The sequence below is a fragment of the Daphnia magna genome, linkage group LG6 (genome assembly GCF_020631705.1).
Source record: "Daphnia magna isolate NIES linkage group LG6, ASM2063170v1.1, whole genome shotgun sequence".
Taxonomy (NCBI): Eukaryota; Metazoa; Arthropoda; class Branchiopoda; order Diplostraca; family Daphniidae; genus Daphnia; species Daphnia magna.
This window is the reverse complement of record NC_059187.1, coordinates 10,028,476-10,044,774: the sequence shown is the minus strand read 5'-3', so window position 1 is coordinate 10,044,774 and position 16,299 is coordinate 10,028,476. Positions and strand designations below refer to the sequence as shown.

The 16,299-nt window shown below is 47.6% G+C and overlaps 1 protein-coding gene across 2 annotated transcripts in view; it reads left to right on the top strand.

Moving 5' to 3' along the window:
• Window positions 1-16,299, top strand: part of LOC116925942 (rho GTPase-activating protein 7) — a 36,699-nt gene that overhangs the window by 17,107 nt on the left and 3,293 nt on the right. For both annotated transcript variants that reach the window (XM_045174778.1, XM_045174777.1), the window contains exons 3-8: window positions 3,920-5,176; window positions 6,634-8,256; window positions 8,589-8,634; window positions 14,425-14,496; window positions 14,677-14,822; window positions 14,911-16,259. In XM_045174778.1, the coding sequence (XP_045030713.1) occupies window positions 3,920-5,176; window positions 6,634-8,256; window positions 8,589-8,634; window positions 14,425-14,496; window positions 14,677-14,822; window positions 14,911-16,259 (4,493 nt within the window). The remainder of the gene's footprint in view (window positions 1-3,919; window positions 5,177-6,633; window positions 8,257-8,588; window positions 8,635-14,424; window positions 14,497-14,676; window positions 14,823-14,910; window positions 16,260-16,299) is intronic.

Here is a 16,299-nt window from a genome sequence, read left to right as displayed (position 1 = left end):
ATCTTGTGTAACTTCCTCGTGTGTCTGTTGATGCGTGAGTGTTGTCTCCAAGTGTCTCGTCCCGATCTCGGGTTCCATAGCGGCGGCCAATGTTTTTAACGCTTTTTTCTTGATTTTATTTTTATTTCATTTTATTTTATTTCATTTTTCAATATGAAAAACAAGAAAATATCTGGAGCTTACGAAATGTTGTGTGCGATAACGAAATGAAGGGACACAAAAAAAAAGAACACGGGACACAGAATTGCAAATCGTTTTTTTTTTGTTTTGTTTGTTTGTTGAAAAATTGAACGTAAGAGATAAAAAACAAAAAAAAAAATGAACACGTGAAACGTCCAAGTTGTCTGGACAATTTATTATCCATTTGGAAGGAGAGAGAGAGAGACCAACTAAGAAAAACAGTGAAACAGCATTCAAAAGACAACAATCGATTGGATAGACGACCGGTATGGAAATGAGCAATGCCCAAAGAAGACACATAAAATGGGAGGGGAATAAAAATTTGAATAATCGAAGAGGGAAAAATAGATTTTTAAAAAACAATTTCGCAGCGCTGTGCATCGTCCGTTGTTCACGAAATTCTATCTATAAAAATCAGGAAAAAAATAAAGTTTGACGGTGAAATTGATCATCTTGTCATCCATCGGGCTTAGCACCCCCCCATCCCCCGTAGGCGTCACACATCAATCGTTTGAAAATATATTTTGTTGTTGTTTAAATCGAAAAAAATAAGGTGCAGGTTAGATAATCTGATAACTAATTCAATCGAGCTCATTTTTGTTTATGTATATTGCATTTTTTTTTAGATTGATGTTAATCACGAGTGCTTTATCGAACACGCTTTTGGGGGACCCGTTACAGGTAAATATAGCGATTGGGGTCTGACATTGGTCGGGGCAAGTGCTGGCCAAAAAGAAAAAGAAAAAAACAGGAATGACCATCAGGTGGCCTGGACTTTGCTGGCCTTTTTAAAACGCCATGGCCGCAAGAGTCGTTGAAATGTCTTGCGCTTTTCTCTCTATCGCTGACAGAAACAGGTGAATTGAAAAGAAAAAGAAAACATTCTTGTGAGCCATCATCATTTTTCTCTCTTTGCATTCCTTTGGCGAGTTTTGATTTGAATTGATTTGCGAGTGGTTCGTTGGTGCGTTGGTGCGTTGGTGCGTTGGTGGTGAAATCGGTCCCATGGTCACGAATCCTTGAAGTCGGAAGGATGACGGCAGCTGGCGTAGCCAATCTGCATTTGATATTTGCGTCTATTTCTGCGCATTTTGATTCTTTGATTTCTTTGATTTCTGTTTTTCTGTGTGACTTTTTCCGTGTCAATCGAATGCGCACCGTCCGTCAGCTCATTGGGTCGCAACGCATTCCGCATAATTATGCTCGCCGTGATCGATTGTAGCCCTTCGTACGCGCACGTCATTGTCTCTCACTCTACGCTGTAATGATAACGGCTTTGACCTCAGTTCCATCCAAAACCGCCATTTTCTTTCGCCTCATTGCGGCCTTTTTTTTCTCTTTCTTTCTTTTGTGTGTGTGTGTGTGTCTGTGTTGTGTGTGTGAAATGTCTCGTCTTATAAATTGCGTCGACCCTCTTCCTCAACTCTACCAGGATGATTTACAAAGGTTTTTACTTGCCCGCTAGAGCGTGTTGGCCAGCAGCAGCAGTGGCCCCATGTTGGTTTGCTTGTTGCTTCGCTTGCGTGAGCGCCGTGCGTGCGTGTCGAATAACGGCGTCAGAAACGCTCGTGTCGCGGCCGTTGGACGCACAGCCGCTCCGAAGCTCGTCGTTCCCGCACTTCACCAACAACCGCCTTCTTCTTCTTCTTGTCATTCTCCTTCTCCTTCTCCCTTCACTTCATCCCCACGTCGTTTTTTGTTTCTTGTTTTGCGTCTTTTCTCTTTTTCATTGTTGCCTCTCCCCCCCTCACTTGTGTGTGAAACGGGCCGACCGACAATTGACGACACACGACCGAATAGAAGCGCGTCGCACATGGGAATTTGTGCGACGAGAACAAGACGGGCAAATGATTTTCCTTTGGCTCTTGCAGCAGCCGCCGCCGTTCGTGCGAGAGGAGATTTCTTCTTCCTTTGGCCCGTTGGCCCGTTCGCCGTGAATGGACGTGAATGTTTTGCGCGCTAAAGGAAAAAAACAAGAATTTGCATGCCAGTTCTCCCGTTGCAAAGCGAGTGCATGTTGTTGGGTCTGCCAACTTTCTCTCTTTTACGTACGCGATCCCGCCGAATAGTGTTTGCTTTTTTGCCCGCTAGTTGGTTCTTTTTTCTTTTTTGCTATTTGAGTCGCCTAACCCGACAGTGGAGTCCAGTAGTCCATTCAGGGCGAACGCTCTCGAAAAAAAGTCTCGTTTTTGTGTGTGTTTGGTTTCGGTTGCTCTCTCTTTTGTTTTTTTGGTTTTTCTCGCACTTCAAAACAAAAAAAAAGAAATTATTTGATTGACTCGTTTTTTTGGCCGCCAATCGGCTGTGTGCGTTTTTAGTGCCGTCTTTTTCCAAGTGTTTTCGAGTGCGTCGTGATTTTGTTTTTTGAACACCCCCTCCTTCCCAAGAAAAAACAAAAACAAGACAGAATCGACGAGTGTTTCTTATCGGATTGCCGTCCTCAAAATCAAAAAGAATTGCGAATTCTATAAACAAACAAAATCGGAAAGGTAAAATTTGTTTTCATTTGATTCGTGCGCTCGCATTTGTATTTGATTGTTTGTTACTCTTGCGCATTTGTTTTTCATGTTTTGCCGTTCCTCTTTTTCTGCGCCAATTGTCGTAGCAGATCCTTGTGCGTGTGTGTAGGCCCCTTTTCTAAAAAAATACAAAAAAGCAGAGCCAGACAAGAGAGAGAGAGAGAGGAGTAGGAGTTTGGTTGAATGGCCAGAAGGTTTTCTCTCTCTTTCTTGAGCTGCTGCGCCCTTGCCCTTCTGCCGTAAATGGCCATCCGAGTTGAGTAGGAGGCAATACGAATGGGAAAAAAACCTGTTGTGTGTGCAGCTGTTTTTTTCTTTTTTTTTTTCTTTTTCAGATATAAATTTGCATCTCTCTTCTTCTTCTTCTCTTTTTTCTCTCGTTTGTTAGCGCGAGTTTTTGTACGCAACGACTACGTCATCACCCAGTCCGTTCAATTTTTTCCAACGGCTGCCTATTTGATCTCGTCTTTTTTTCTTCTTATTCCCTTACACACGCGTACAGTTAGGAAACTACTCGTCTGCCTTCGAGAAAAAGGAAAAAAAAGTGTAGCGAAACGGATCGTGAATGCGTTCCAGCACGGGCCGTTGCAGCCGTGTTATTTGATCTCCTTGTATTTTATTATTATTTCGTTTTTTTCTTAAAAAAGGCTAAACATGTGGGTGCGACCCTCTGGTGGCCGGGGGGTCGAACCGCACAATTTTGTTTTGTTTTTTTTTGCTTGTCTACAACGTCATTTGTCTTGGGTCGACTCTTTGGTGGTGAGTGTCTCCTTTTTTTTTTTCATTTATTCGGTCCGGTTTTCTCTTTCGTTTTTTTTTTTTTGCCGTCTTCCATTCTTCTTTAGAGAAGAATCGAGTGGAAAGGGATTTTTTTTTTCTCAGGTATTTTTCTTTTGGCTCCGATTACGCCACACGCAACATTCTCTGCTCGACTCCTGCGCACTTTCAACCTCGCCTCCTTTTTCATTTCCATCATTTTTTATTTTTCATATCTTTGAGTCTCAAATTTTCATCCGCCTTATTTTTTTATTTTTGTTATTCTTCTATCCCGTCTTTGCCATTCTGACATATCCCCCCCAACCTCCCGGAGTTTTGCGGGGGTGTTTGAGTGGAAACATGATGGATCATCATCATCATAAAACAAAACAAAAAACATAAAACAAAAACTAAAAACAAAAAACTAAAAAACTAAAATTTCATTTTCAAAAATGGCCATCTAGGAGGAAATTGGCGCCGTGTTTCATCAACTGGAAGTGACGGCGTCTAGAGCGGCCAACGCGGCGAGTCAAGGGAGCGTCATCGTTGCAGCACCGGCCGTTCCCGTCCGTCGTGCCGTCGCTGTTCACCACCACGCGCCGCTACCGGCCAACAAGGCCGGCATCCATTACAGCCAACGGCGTCGCGCCGGCCTGCGAGTCAGCGAGGATTACTACATCGGTGACTTGGCGGCGGACGCGTTGAGTCGGCCATCGCGTGTCAACAACCACTGGAACCGTAAACTGCACCAGCAACACCCGCCGCATCCGTCGCTGGCGAAAGGCGGCAGCACCGGCGGCAGCGGCGGCAGCAGGAGCCGGTGGGATGCGGCGCAACTGCACCGACGCACCTCCTGTCCGGCATTTGAGCAGATCGACGAGCGTTGCGGCAGCGCCGGCGGCGACGGACGGCTGCAGCCACAACAACAACAAGGCAACATCGACGCTGTCGGCTTGATGCCGACGGCAACGCTGTTTGACGCGGGCGATGTCGACGTCCATCGCAAGAAGAAGAAGCAGCAGCAGCAGCAGCAGCAACAGGCGAACCCGAGACGCTCGCTGCGTCGCTATTTGACGGCCGATTCGGCCCTGCAGTTGACGGACAACGGCCGAATAGCTCGGCGCGAGCATCAGCATCAGTTGCACCACCAGTCGCCGTACCATCCGCAAGCCATCCAGCTGTGGACGACGAGCCTGATGGCGGAATTCAATCACATCATCGAAGGCGAGCTGCAGCAGCTGGCCAACGACCAGTGCGGCCACCCGTCGCAAACGGCCAAGTTTGGCAGCGCCAAAAGAGGCGCGTCGTCGCTCGGAGCCACGTCGCTGATGGAGACGGCCGCAGCCGTCGAACTGAGCCCGTGGGCGCGCCTCCAATTGGCGCTGATTGATCCTTCGCTGGCCGTGTCGGTCAACGGCGTCACGTCACCGGCCGGCCCGTCTCCTGGCCAGACAAAGCCGCCAGGTTGCGTCGTCGCGTCGTCGATCCAGCAGCTGTCGGCCGACATCGATCTCGTCGAGCGTCAAATCTTTGACGACTTGGACGACATGACGCTGACGCTGAACAGCAGCCAGTCGCCCGAAGTGCTGGCCAGTTGTTCCAGCTGCAGCGGCGAAGGCGACCACGACCACGACCACCAAGACGGAGCTACTACTGGACGCCAAGCGGCGCCCGCAGCCGATGCATCCGATCCAGCCGTCCACATTTCCAGTCCGCTGTTGGTGAGTGTCGCACGTTTCGTTCACGTTCGGTGTCGAATGATTGCGCAAAAGACGATAGATTCACTTGAGAGGGAGCTGGGCACAGCGCTGCGAGTCACTCGACTGCAAATGATGGAACGTGACGGCACGGGATGGGGCGGGACGGCAAGTAGTTGATGGAGCCGGGCCACGTTGACGACGACGACGACCTAAAAACAGCTCCTTTTTTGGTTCCGTTTTTGCTTTGCCCTTTTTCTTTTTTTCCTTTTTTTCCTCGTTTGAAACTCCTCGTTTATCTTTTGATGTCCTTCGCCTGCGCAAAATGGCGGCGTTCACGAGATCCGGAAAAGGATTTTTTAAAATCTTTTTTCACGTTTTTTTCTTTTTTACAAGCAACATATCACGAGACATGTGAAAGAAGAAAAAACGGAAGGGTGCGCCCGTCTTTTTTCTTCTTCTTCTTCTTCTTCTTCTTCTTCTTCTTCCGATTCGATGGCTTTTTGAAGGGTCGTTATTCGAATTGACACACGGCCACACCATCTATGACCGTCTCTCTCTCTTTTTGCTCTGTGTGTGTGTCTAGCGCACTAGCGCAAGGTGTTTTGAGTGTGACGCGTTCTATAAAAAGGGGGGGGGGGCTAGCTGGATAAAGTGTCGAAACATTTACATTTCCACTCGACTGGACTAGTGAGAATAAATGAGAATTTAAAATAATAAAAAATCAAACCAAAAAGACGCATTGGGTGAACCTGTTTCCGTGAATGCGTTTGATTCTCTTGATCCCGAGTGCCCTTGGGATTGGTGTCTGCAACACGCCGTCTCAATATGCAAATGGTTGGCCCCATCGATCACTCACCAATCAAACCGGCCATTTCACATAAGAGAGAAGGGAGGGGGGTTGGGTAGTGGTGGTGGTGGTGGTGGTGGTGTGGGCAGGACAATGTGCGTTTAGATATGCAACTGGGTAAAGTAGAAAAGAACATCGAGTTCGAGATAGGCTCCTTCCTTTTTTCCAGCCGATTTCATCTGGCCAAAGAAGGAAATGGCAACGAATAACAGAAACGCTTCTATTTGCCACTTATCGGCACGTCTTATTATTATGATTTATTATTTGGCTTTAGTTTTTTTTTTTTTATATTTTATTTCATCTTTTTCATCTTTCGCTGTGTTTTTTTTTGGAAGAAAACCAAAAAAAGAAAAGAAGCAAAAAGCAGCTTTCGTACAAATTCTTTTGCACGTTTTTTTTTTTTTGCTTTCGTCAGTCCGTAGATGGCGGCATCTCAAGACCAAACGCCATAAAAAAAAAAAGAAAAGAAAAGATGTCGAGTGTTTCTCTCGTTGGCCTTCCGTTGTGACGTCCACTCTTAGCCTAATCGGGAGCTTTACGTAGTTCAAGGCCGCACCACAAACAATTGATTTGAATCAAAATTGAATTTTAAAAAACCAAAAAATTAAATGTAAATCATTTGAAATTGCAGAGACCCCAGGAGTTGCAGGATTTCTTGCGCAGGGTGGAGGACAGCATCCGCACCAGCAACACGACGCTGGATGGCGGCCGTTTCCACCACACCGACGGAGATGACGCAACGACTACGTCACCTGCGTTCCCTTTGCCTCCGCCTCCGCCGCCTCCACTTGCGTCACTGCCAGCAACTGGAGTCTGCCAGCTGGACAATGACGTCAATGCCGCATTGTTCCAGTGCCATCACCGACACCAGCTGGAGGCTATCGAGGCCAACAGGAGCGAAACGCCTTCGCCGCCGCCGACGTTTGACAACGCTGGCACGCAGACGTCGCCCATGTCTTTGTCGCGCAGTTCCAGTTTCCTTTGGGTCTCCGATTGCAACTGCAGCGGCAGCCTGGAGGACAACGCCAGTGTCACTGGATCGAACAGCCATCCGCTGACCTCTTCTTCGGCTCCGGCTTGCGGCCAGGCGCACTCCGAGGCTGGATCGTCGAGCATCAGCCGCGTCGTTCACATGGACACGTCGCTGTCGTCGCTGGTCTCGGAATCGAGCGCCGCCGGATGCGCTTTGGCCGTCCACGGCCGTTCGGCTTGCGGCAGACGGAACCGAATACTCGGCACGCCCGACAGCGGAGGAGCCAACGACGCTGAAGAAGAAGAAGAAGACGACGATGACGACGATGAGAGAAGCAGCGCGTCCCTTTCGCACTCTATCGATGGCGGTGTAGGTGTAGGTGGAGGGGGAGGAGCGGAATCTGGAATTGGAACGGGTTCGCCTCCGCCTCGCGACAGACGCAGGCGGCCCGTCGCCGTTGGCGATCGTCCAGAAGTGAGTGTGCAAACGATGCCGATGAATCGAGCGGAATCGGACGAGTCGTCGGATTTGGCCGTGGGCGATGACGAAGTGTCTCCGTTGGATTCGTCGGCGTCCTCCTTGACGGACGAGTCGTCATCGTCGTCGTCGTTGTCTGACGAGGATGGAGAGAGCGCCGAAGCGCTGGCCGCCGCCACGGCCGCGGCCGCCAAGAAGCGCGAAAAAGTGCGGCGCCGCGAAACGTGGGAGAAAATCCGGCGGAGGCATTCGTGCAAGCGGGTCCATTCGCGGACGGGGCGGAACGGAAACGCCAAAGACAAAGACAAAGCGGAAGTGGTGTGGATCCGGCGCGGCCAAAGCGAAACGCCTCCTCCGGCCGCTGTGCCCGCGCACGGCGCTGCCGTCCCCGTCGGTTCGGCGCCCGTCTTGACGACGCTGACCGACGCCAACGTGACGTCGTTGCTGGAACCGCCCAAAGTGCTGCACAAGCCTCCGGTTGTCGTTGTCCAGTCGGTGACGCCCCGACCCAGACCTCGTCCTCTGCTTTTCAAATTTCCCGGATCGGAAGCGTCGCCGACGACGACGACGACGGGCTGCGCGTCTTCGGCCGAATCGACGCCGACGGCCGTCAAATTGGCGCTTCAATCGGTGTTGGCCATGCAGTTGTCGCCGGCGTCGGAATGCGGCGTCGGCGGCACCAAATCATCGTCGAGCGCGGCCGCTTTCCTCGTGCCGAGCGCCGTCGGCGCAGTAACGAAGAAACGCCACCTGAAACCGATTTCGGCGTCGTCGACGCCGACAGAACCTTACATCACCATGGAGGTGCGTATAACCTGCTTTCATTTGTTTTGTTTATTTTTGTATTTATTGATTTATTTTTGTATGGAAAACACATTGGATTGCCACTCGGGCTGGAACTCTTTTTCTTAAATGTTGTTTTCCGATATGATGGAAGCGCATGTTTCCCAAATGATGGAGAGACACGGGTCGCATGGCAACCGTTCAACAATGTCATACGTTCAATCCGAATCACTTTGACTTGTGATTAAGTTTTTTTGTTGTTGTGAAGAACCACTCGCAATCAACTTGTTGGCTAGATCGTATGTCCACGACACGAGTTAATCTCGTTTCATTTTTTTTTACCTATTCACTAGACTGGTCTGACAGCAGCCCGTTCTCACTCGGAATCCGCTTTTGCCGGTAAGTTCATCCGCATTGATTTCGCTCATGTCGACGCTTTACGCTCATGTTCATTGCATCAGTCCTCTTTTATTTTCTTTTTTTTGTGTTCGACGTGCTCTCATCCATTGTTGATTGCTGGCTAATTGCTGTGGCCATAAGCCCTTCATCTTCTCAAAAGCTTTCGTTTTGCGGATGATGATTTTTGTACTAAAACATGATGCGTTTCTACGCAAAGGTGAAGGATCAAGAGAAGTTTTTTCCTTTTTTTCTTCTTCTTCTTCCAGAAGAAGAAGAATACGATAGTGAATGATGATGGGCACGTGCGCGCAAGTCACACAATCCACTCAGTCACTCGCCGTTTGGTTGTTAGCCTTTTTTTTTTCTTTCTACTGTCGTGTCAGTGCGCGTGTCTCGAGTAGAGTCGCAAAAAAAAACAACAGACGACGTAGTTAGACGGTAGGAAGCGAAAGATCAGCGGCTATTTGGCGTGACGTCGTCAGCCACAGCATCTTGACTCTCCGCTCTTCCAATCCGCATTCTGCGTTCCCTTTTGTTGTTGTTGTTGTTTATGTTGTTTTGGGTGAATGGTTCAGTTGTGATTGTCGACGAAATTTCCTTTGAAAGAAAAGAAAAAAAAAAAAAATGGCCGGTGATAAGCGGCGGTTCATTTTCGGACGAAGTTTAAGTGAAAAATTGAAATGCTCGTCGACGGGCGAAACAGTGGAGCGCATCTGGATGCGATTGCGTCAAGTCAAGTTGCAAGGTATACCACGCCGCATGTTGAATTCATTATTTTTATTTTTTAATTTTTATTTTTACGGAGCAGAACTTAATTTCTCGTATTTCCCGTGACGTGTTTCAACGTGTTTGTTTTGTTCCCTTCGGATTTCGGGACATATAAGGCCGAGAGTCTGATTCTATCTCGTGTGCTGTGTATAATTCATGATTAGGGTAGACGTAAATGAATGCAGCCGGGGTAGTTAGTTGTAAAACGAAAGCCGAATTCTATAAAAAAATTCAACACAAAAAAAGAAGAAGAGGCCCTCGCCCCGTTGGTCAGGGCACGTGTGTTCCAATCGCGGCCTCCACGACGTCAATTTTCCTTCATCTTATAAGGACATTTTGTTTTGTCGTTTGTTTCTCCCTCCCCCCAACAACAACAACAACAACAAGAAGCACAACAACAGGGCGATGGGGCCCGGGAAGGAACGTTGTTCGTGTGTTGTCGCATATCTTTTTATCGATTCCCCCAATTTCTTCTTTCTTTTTCTTTTTTTTGTTGTTGTTGTGTGTGTGTTCTATCAAACAAGAAGGAAAACGAATGGGGAACGCGTTTGATTGGCCCAACTTTCACCCCGTTGTCGTCTGCCTTCTCTTCTTGGACTCGTCGGTTATCTTGATTTGATTCCGTTATTTCCAAATGAAACTAACCCGTTGAAATGTTTAGATTCAGTGACGCTGCTGGGGCCACCATCTGTTATCGTTTGGAAGCTCATTAATTAACTGGTGGGGGGGCTGTGCAATATAGCACTCAAAGTGGACCGTCGTATCGAAGCCGTTTCTTACAATCACGGCCATGACAACGAATACCTGTTTATTTTTTTTTTTATTTTTAGATTGTCTTTGCCCTGACAATATGTCACCGTAGCAATAAGAATTGAATTTTTTTTTTTTTCAAACTACAACTGCTAATTAAATTTGTTTTGGTTTTGGTTTTGTTTTTTGGGGTGGGGTAGGGGGGGAGAGGGTTGGTTCGTGGGCGCCTTGAGGAAAGGGTTGTGGGTGCACTAGAGAGTTTTGTTATGAATTTTGAATATTGGGGTCAAAACAGGTAGATACCGTACAGTTGATTGGATTCGAGGAACTCGTTTTTATTATCGAAAAAGAAGAAGAAAAAAGAAAAGGTCAAACTAGGTCGTCGATGTTTTTTCCATCTTGTTGCCTTTTGTTAGTCTTTTATCGACTTGTGGACGAATCTGATCTCGGATGCGATTATTTGGCGGCCAACGGCTTCTCTTCCCTCCTCTGATTGACATCGATCGCCCTTTTGGCTCTGGCCGTTAGCCGACGGCTGTTTTGACGCCGGGGAATGTCGGCGGAAGAAGAAATCAAACGAGAGAAGAGAAAATGAGGGCAGATCGTTTTCAAAGTGAATCGCTTCCCGACTAGGGCGATATGAAAGCGACCGAGAGATGACGTCTAACGAAGCCTCGCAGCCATCGTCGGCTCGTCGACGATGATTCTTTATTGTTATTGATATGGAACCAATGTCGTTGGTGCTCTCGCTCTAAATCATCATCTCCATCTCTGGGAGAGGAGAAGGTTCACCTTGATTCGCCATCCATTCTCGTTTCGATTTCATTCCAAACGGCAACGATGAATGAATGGACGAGCAAGTCTACCAATGTTATAGCCGCGTGTTGGCTATAGGCATTGTGGTAGCTATAGGCCAAAAGTGGCCCCCCACCCGAACGAATCAAAAAACAAAACATGTCTGAATGTTTGAGCGATTGATGGCGTCAGAGTCGACCCCGCTGACTTTTGACGAATGGCGTAGTAAGGCGTAAGCTTTTCATTCCCAACGACTGGCTGCTGGCCGTGTGCAGGCGGATTGCGCGTGCAGTCGGTGTTGGATTTCCAGACGACCCTTAGACAAGACACACACACACACACATATGACGGCAACGCAGCAGGAAGAAGAGCCCAAGAAGAAAATTTGCTTTCCCCAACATGTTTTACATCGCATCAAGGTCGACAGAGAGAGTCGCAAGAGAACAACAACAATCTAGAAAGAGGTTGTTGCGAGATGGTAGGAGGAAAAAAAAAGTAATGAAGAACTACATCGTTCATTCCTTTTCTTTATACCATTTTGTCCTGTTTTCTTTATTTTTATTTTTTGTTTTTGGTTTTAAATTTCGTTTGTTATTATTGTAGTTTTACAGTCTATATCTTGTGGGCTTTTTCTTTCATTTCTTTTGATCTTTTTTTATTATTATTTTATTTTATTTTTTGGTCAGGAAAAATGAATAAATGGAGAGATATCAAAATAGGGAGGGTGATTGGGAGTGGAGGAAGCGAAACTGTTGAGAGGGAAGGAGGGGAATAAAAAAAAAAAGACTGTAGGAGGAGGAGCGAAGCCAAGAGGGAGCACTTTTTATTTTATTTTCTTTTATTTATTTTTTTTTCTACTTGAATGTTCCTTATTTCATTCTGGAAAATAGTTTAAAGGCTTCCACTATTAGCTTGAGCAGTGAGTCTCTGCTGGCCGTGTCGAGTGGATTGTGTTTAGACTTGTCGTGTTAAAATTAAGCACAAAATCTTTCCTTGGGGGAGATTGGTGAGGAATTTCCTTCTTCAATTAAGGACCATTTTTTTAAATCATCTGGATTTGAAGAAAAAGGCCTTTTATTGTGTAAGTAGAACACACGTTTGGGTTGTTTGTTAACTGGGGGGGCTATTCAAATCGTTGGTTCGCATTTTTGTTGTGTAGTGACATGCGCGCTGGCGTTAATGAACCGACACGTTTGGCTTTTTTGTTGCTTTGCTGTTGCCATTTTTTTCGTTTTGTTCTGTTCTCATCGGGATTCGTACGATCGACCCGCCTCTTCCCAATCAAGACATATTGATCGAACTCGCATGTCCTCTTTTGTTTCTCTTTTCTCATCGACTTTGGCTTGTCAGCTCTCTCTAGCGGTTTTGACGATCTGCAATGAAATCGTCAGAGAGAGAGTTGATTTAAATGGTCTTATTATTATTCTGCCCCCCTTTTTTCTTTTTGCAGCAGCAATAGTTAACTACTTTATAAGAGCAGATTGGTCTTTTAAAAAAAAAATTGACTTACATAATGGCAGCTGTGTGCGGTGGTGGCCCTGTTTTAATCAAGCAGCCCACCCGCACCGCTCGGCTGTTCTCGTTCGCATCTCATATATTTATAGTTTTCGCCTCGATCTCTCTGGCCGCTCTCTACTCTCAAGATTGTGTTTCGAAAAAAAGAAACGGAAAAAAAAAACAACAAAATCTTTCATTATTTTTTGCTGTTTTCTCTCCTTCTTTCTTGTGTGTGCGCGTGTGTTTTCCAATTGAAGATCTCCTTCGTCCGCAGCTCTCTCTTCCTGCTGATCGAAACAAAAAAATACGAACGAGCATTTTCTTGCTTGTTTTTCTTTTGGAAATGCAAGCCTTGCCACTCGAGGCAACTTGACGTTGTCCAGATTTCTATGCTCCTCTCTGCTTCATTATCATCGGCAGAGCGCGCGTTCTGTTGAGAAAAAGGGACTCTAAAGAGAGGCCAATTCTTCAGTTCGATCGTTGAATTGTCCTACCGAATTGGTAGAAGGAAGGGGGGGATGTGGCGGGGAATGTGTTGTGCTGGTACACACATCACTCTGTGAGCACGTGTCTTTCTCTTTCTCGAAGATTGGAAACTGATTGAACAGCAGCGTCTCTTGTGTGTCTCTCTATCTATAAGACGACAAACGGTTGCTGCGACTGATGGCCCATAGAACGCCATCGCTCTTCCTCCCCCCTCTCTGTTGTGTTTTGTTTCATTCTCGCCAACAGAGAAGGAGGAGAAGAAGAAGATTCGTTGGCACACGTCGCTTACCTGTCCCGACCACCTGGTGACTTGGTCTTGCCCATTTGGAGGAGGCCGGAGAAATCGGGAATCTTGAAACGCTTGAACAAGGAACGCGCAACTCTTCCTTGTTCCCTATTTTTTCTTTTTTTTTTTTTTCAAGCTGTTGTTGTTGTGTTGTGTGTTTTGGCTTTGGATGGCAATCACGTCAAGTCTTAAAAAAGGCCTAGCCGACGAATAAGGAGCGTGACACGAGTGACAGCAATGCATCACTCGGCTGACGGGACGAGATTTCATTTCAGTTTGAACGCTTCGCATTCGCTCTGTTTTGATAGGACTCACTTGACTTTCACTCGTCTCTGGCCTCATTCCCTTTCACGTGCAGGGCCCACTGACGCAAATGGGCATCATTTAAAACGATCGTCAACTCCTCTCGGCCGGTAATTGACGCGGTCGTCACGAAGCGACCAAAAATGGGGGGGATTCCTTTTTTTTTTTCTTTTGTGTTTTGTTGTTACTTTGTTTGTTTCCGAGCTGTGATGACAAAAGAAGAGTCCAAGTCTATCAAAGAGAAAGTGTAAAGAGGAGAAAATCAAGGCCGCACTCGGATGCGGGCCGTTGGTTTTCTCCTATACGCTTTCGTGTGTCGATCCGCCCCCCCCACAAATGGATGCACTGTGAATCAAATAAAGGCCATTCAATCGCCCCCATCGTTCCTCGCCCTCCTTTGCTTATTTCAATTGAATTTTCCGTCTGATTCAACGAGCTCGATTCAAACGAATGGCCCGTATCACGACGCACGCGTCATTGCCATTTTTGTCCGTGTGACTCGATCAATCAGTGGCAAACTCTCGACTCGTCGTTGCGTCCACTTGATTCGCCATTGCGCATCGTCGTGTGTCGATGTTTATCCGACGATCGACTTACATTTTTTCGGAGGACAAAACAAACAAATAAACAAAGACATGATAGGAGTTCCGTTGAATCCGATCATGTGCAGATTATAATTCTTCTCTTTTTGGTGTGTGTGTGTGTGTGTGTGTGTGCAGTCAATAGTTAAATACAGCGAAATGATTACAAGGCTTTAAATCTCCTTTTTTAAAAAATGTTAACCTCAACAAGCTCTTTGGCCTTTGTTAACGCCTTGCTAGTTCATGACGTAAAAGAAAGACGGAAAGAAATAAAACTCATCCTCCCTTTTTATTTTCTTTTTTTTTTATTTCTTTTTAACGCAGAATTGGAAGCCACTGAAGCGTGTCGATGGTTACGAGCCACTGGTTTCCCTCAATACGCCCAGATGTACGAAGGTAAAAACAACTGCGATTTCTTTTTTTTAGTTTTTTATTTTTCTTTTTTTTCCTCATTTCGAATTTGGTTTCAACGTGTCAATTGAACTCGATGATTTGATTACCTCATTAACCGATGATTTTTTTCTCAAAAACTCCAAACACACGCTGTTTGGTGCTCGTTGAAATGTTTGCTATTAGATTGGCAATTTCCTTTGGATCTGAACGTTGTGGAATGTGACCATCCCTTCCTGGATGTCGATTCGCTTCAAGCCCTCTTCCGGCGACTAGCCGTTCTCAATAGGATGGCCAAATTGCGTAATGAAAAGGCTCGCATCCGCCCACAGGTAAATATATTTTTTTTTTCCTTTAAATATTTATTGAATCGTCCTTAAAAAAAACAAAAAACAAATCAAATAAATAATGTAATCAAAGGGCGGCGATGAATCGGAAGATGAAGATCAAGAATGCGCCCTGTCCGATCAGTGGACGTTTCAGCGCCATTCACGCCGCTGGTCGAGAATAGTCGATCTGCCCGATGATCCCACCGGATTGCAGGCACTCATCGCTGCCGGATCGGCTGCGGCCAATGCTTCCACCTTGTCATCCGGAGGCGGATTACAGCCAACGACGATCGACGAAGACGACCCGGACGGAGGGATGAGACCGGCCAATTCGGGAGTGACGCTCGTCGACGACTCGTGCAACACGAGCGGAGATCGAGCCCTCCATTGCGACCCAGTCATCCTGGGCAGCTTCCGGCGCAGTTCCAGCGAGCGGCTCAAACACGGAGCCAAATCGCTGCTCAGACGGATGGAGAGTCTACGCTCGCGGAGTCGACGTCGGCCAGCTCTGGTCCGGCCGGCCGACGGCAATCTGGTCATCAGCGGGCCGCAGCTGGTCGACGCTTCCGGCATGGAGGATCGCATGAAGGACCTCAATTGCGTCGATCTCACTCCCCCCGATTCTTCCGGCTCGCCGACGAGCAGCACTCCGTCGCCCGACCTCAACCGCGCCGTTGCCAAGAACCAACAGTTCAACAGTCAGGAGGACACCTTCTCCTCTGGCATCGTCAGCCAGACGGCCAGCGCTGCGTCGACGCCGACGGTCGAAGTGGCCGCCACACCCAGTCCGGCGGGGAGCATGAAAATCAAGCGCGGATTCTTCCAGCGCAGGAGTTTCAGACCTTCGGCTTCGCTGTCCAAATCGAGCGGATCGGCTGCCCAGTCTGCCGCCGCCGCCGACAGCGAACACAAGGACGCGGCCCACTCTGATTCGGAATGCAGTCCGAGCTATTGGCGTCGATCGCCGTCTTCATCCAAGGACGCCAACAGCAACGAAACGACAACGACGCCGACGCCGACGACGGCCTGGAACAGTTTGGAGCAATCGTTGCGATGGAAGAGCAAGAAATCGCGCGATCCGATTCCAGCGGACATGTGGAGGGCCAGCACCGTTCCTCCTTCCCTTTCGGATGCGATGCCGACGCAGATGTCGCAGCAGCGCGGCAAACTGTACCTCAACTTCACCAAACCGTCCGTCCCTGGTGGCAAGAGCGCGGCGGCATGTTTGATGCCTTCGCCGGATGAGGAGCCCGTCGATTTGGTATCGACGCCGATCGTCATGCGATCGCCACCGGCTGAAACTCCAACGCCGTGCGGATCACTGCGAGACGCTGAGCGAATGGTGGAATCGTTTGGCTTCCACAACGATTCGGCCAGCACGGGAACGGCAACGAGTGGCTCGCACATCGACAGCGACTACAGTCCAGCCGCTCCTGGCAGGTGTGTTTGCAATCGGCTTTACCGATGTGGAGCATTTTTG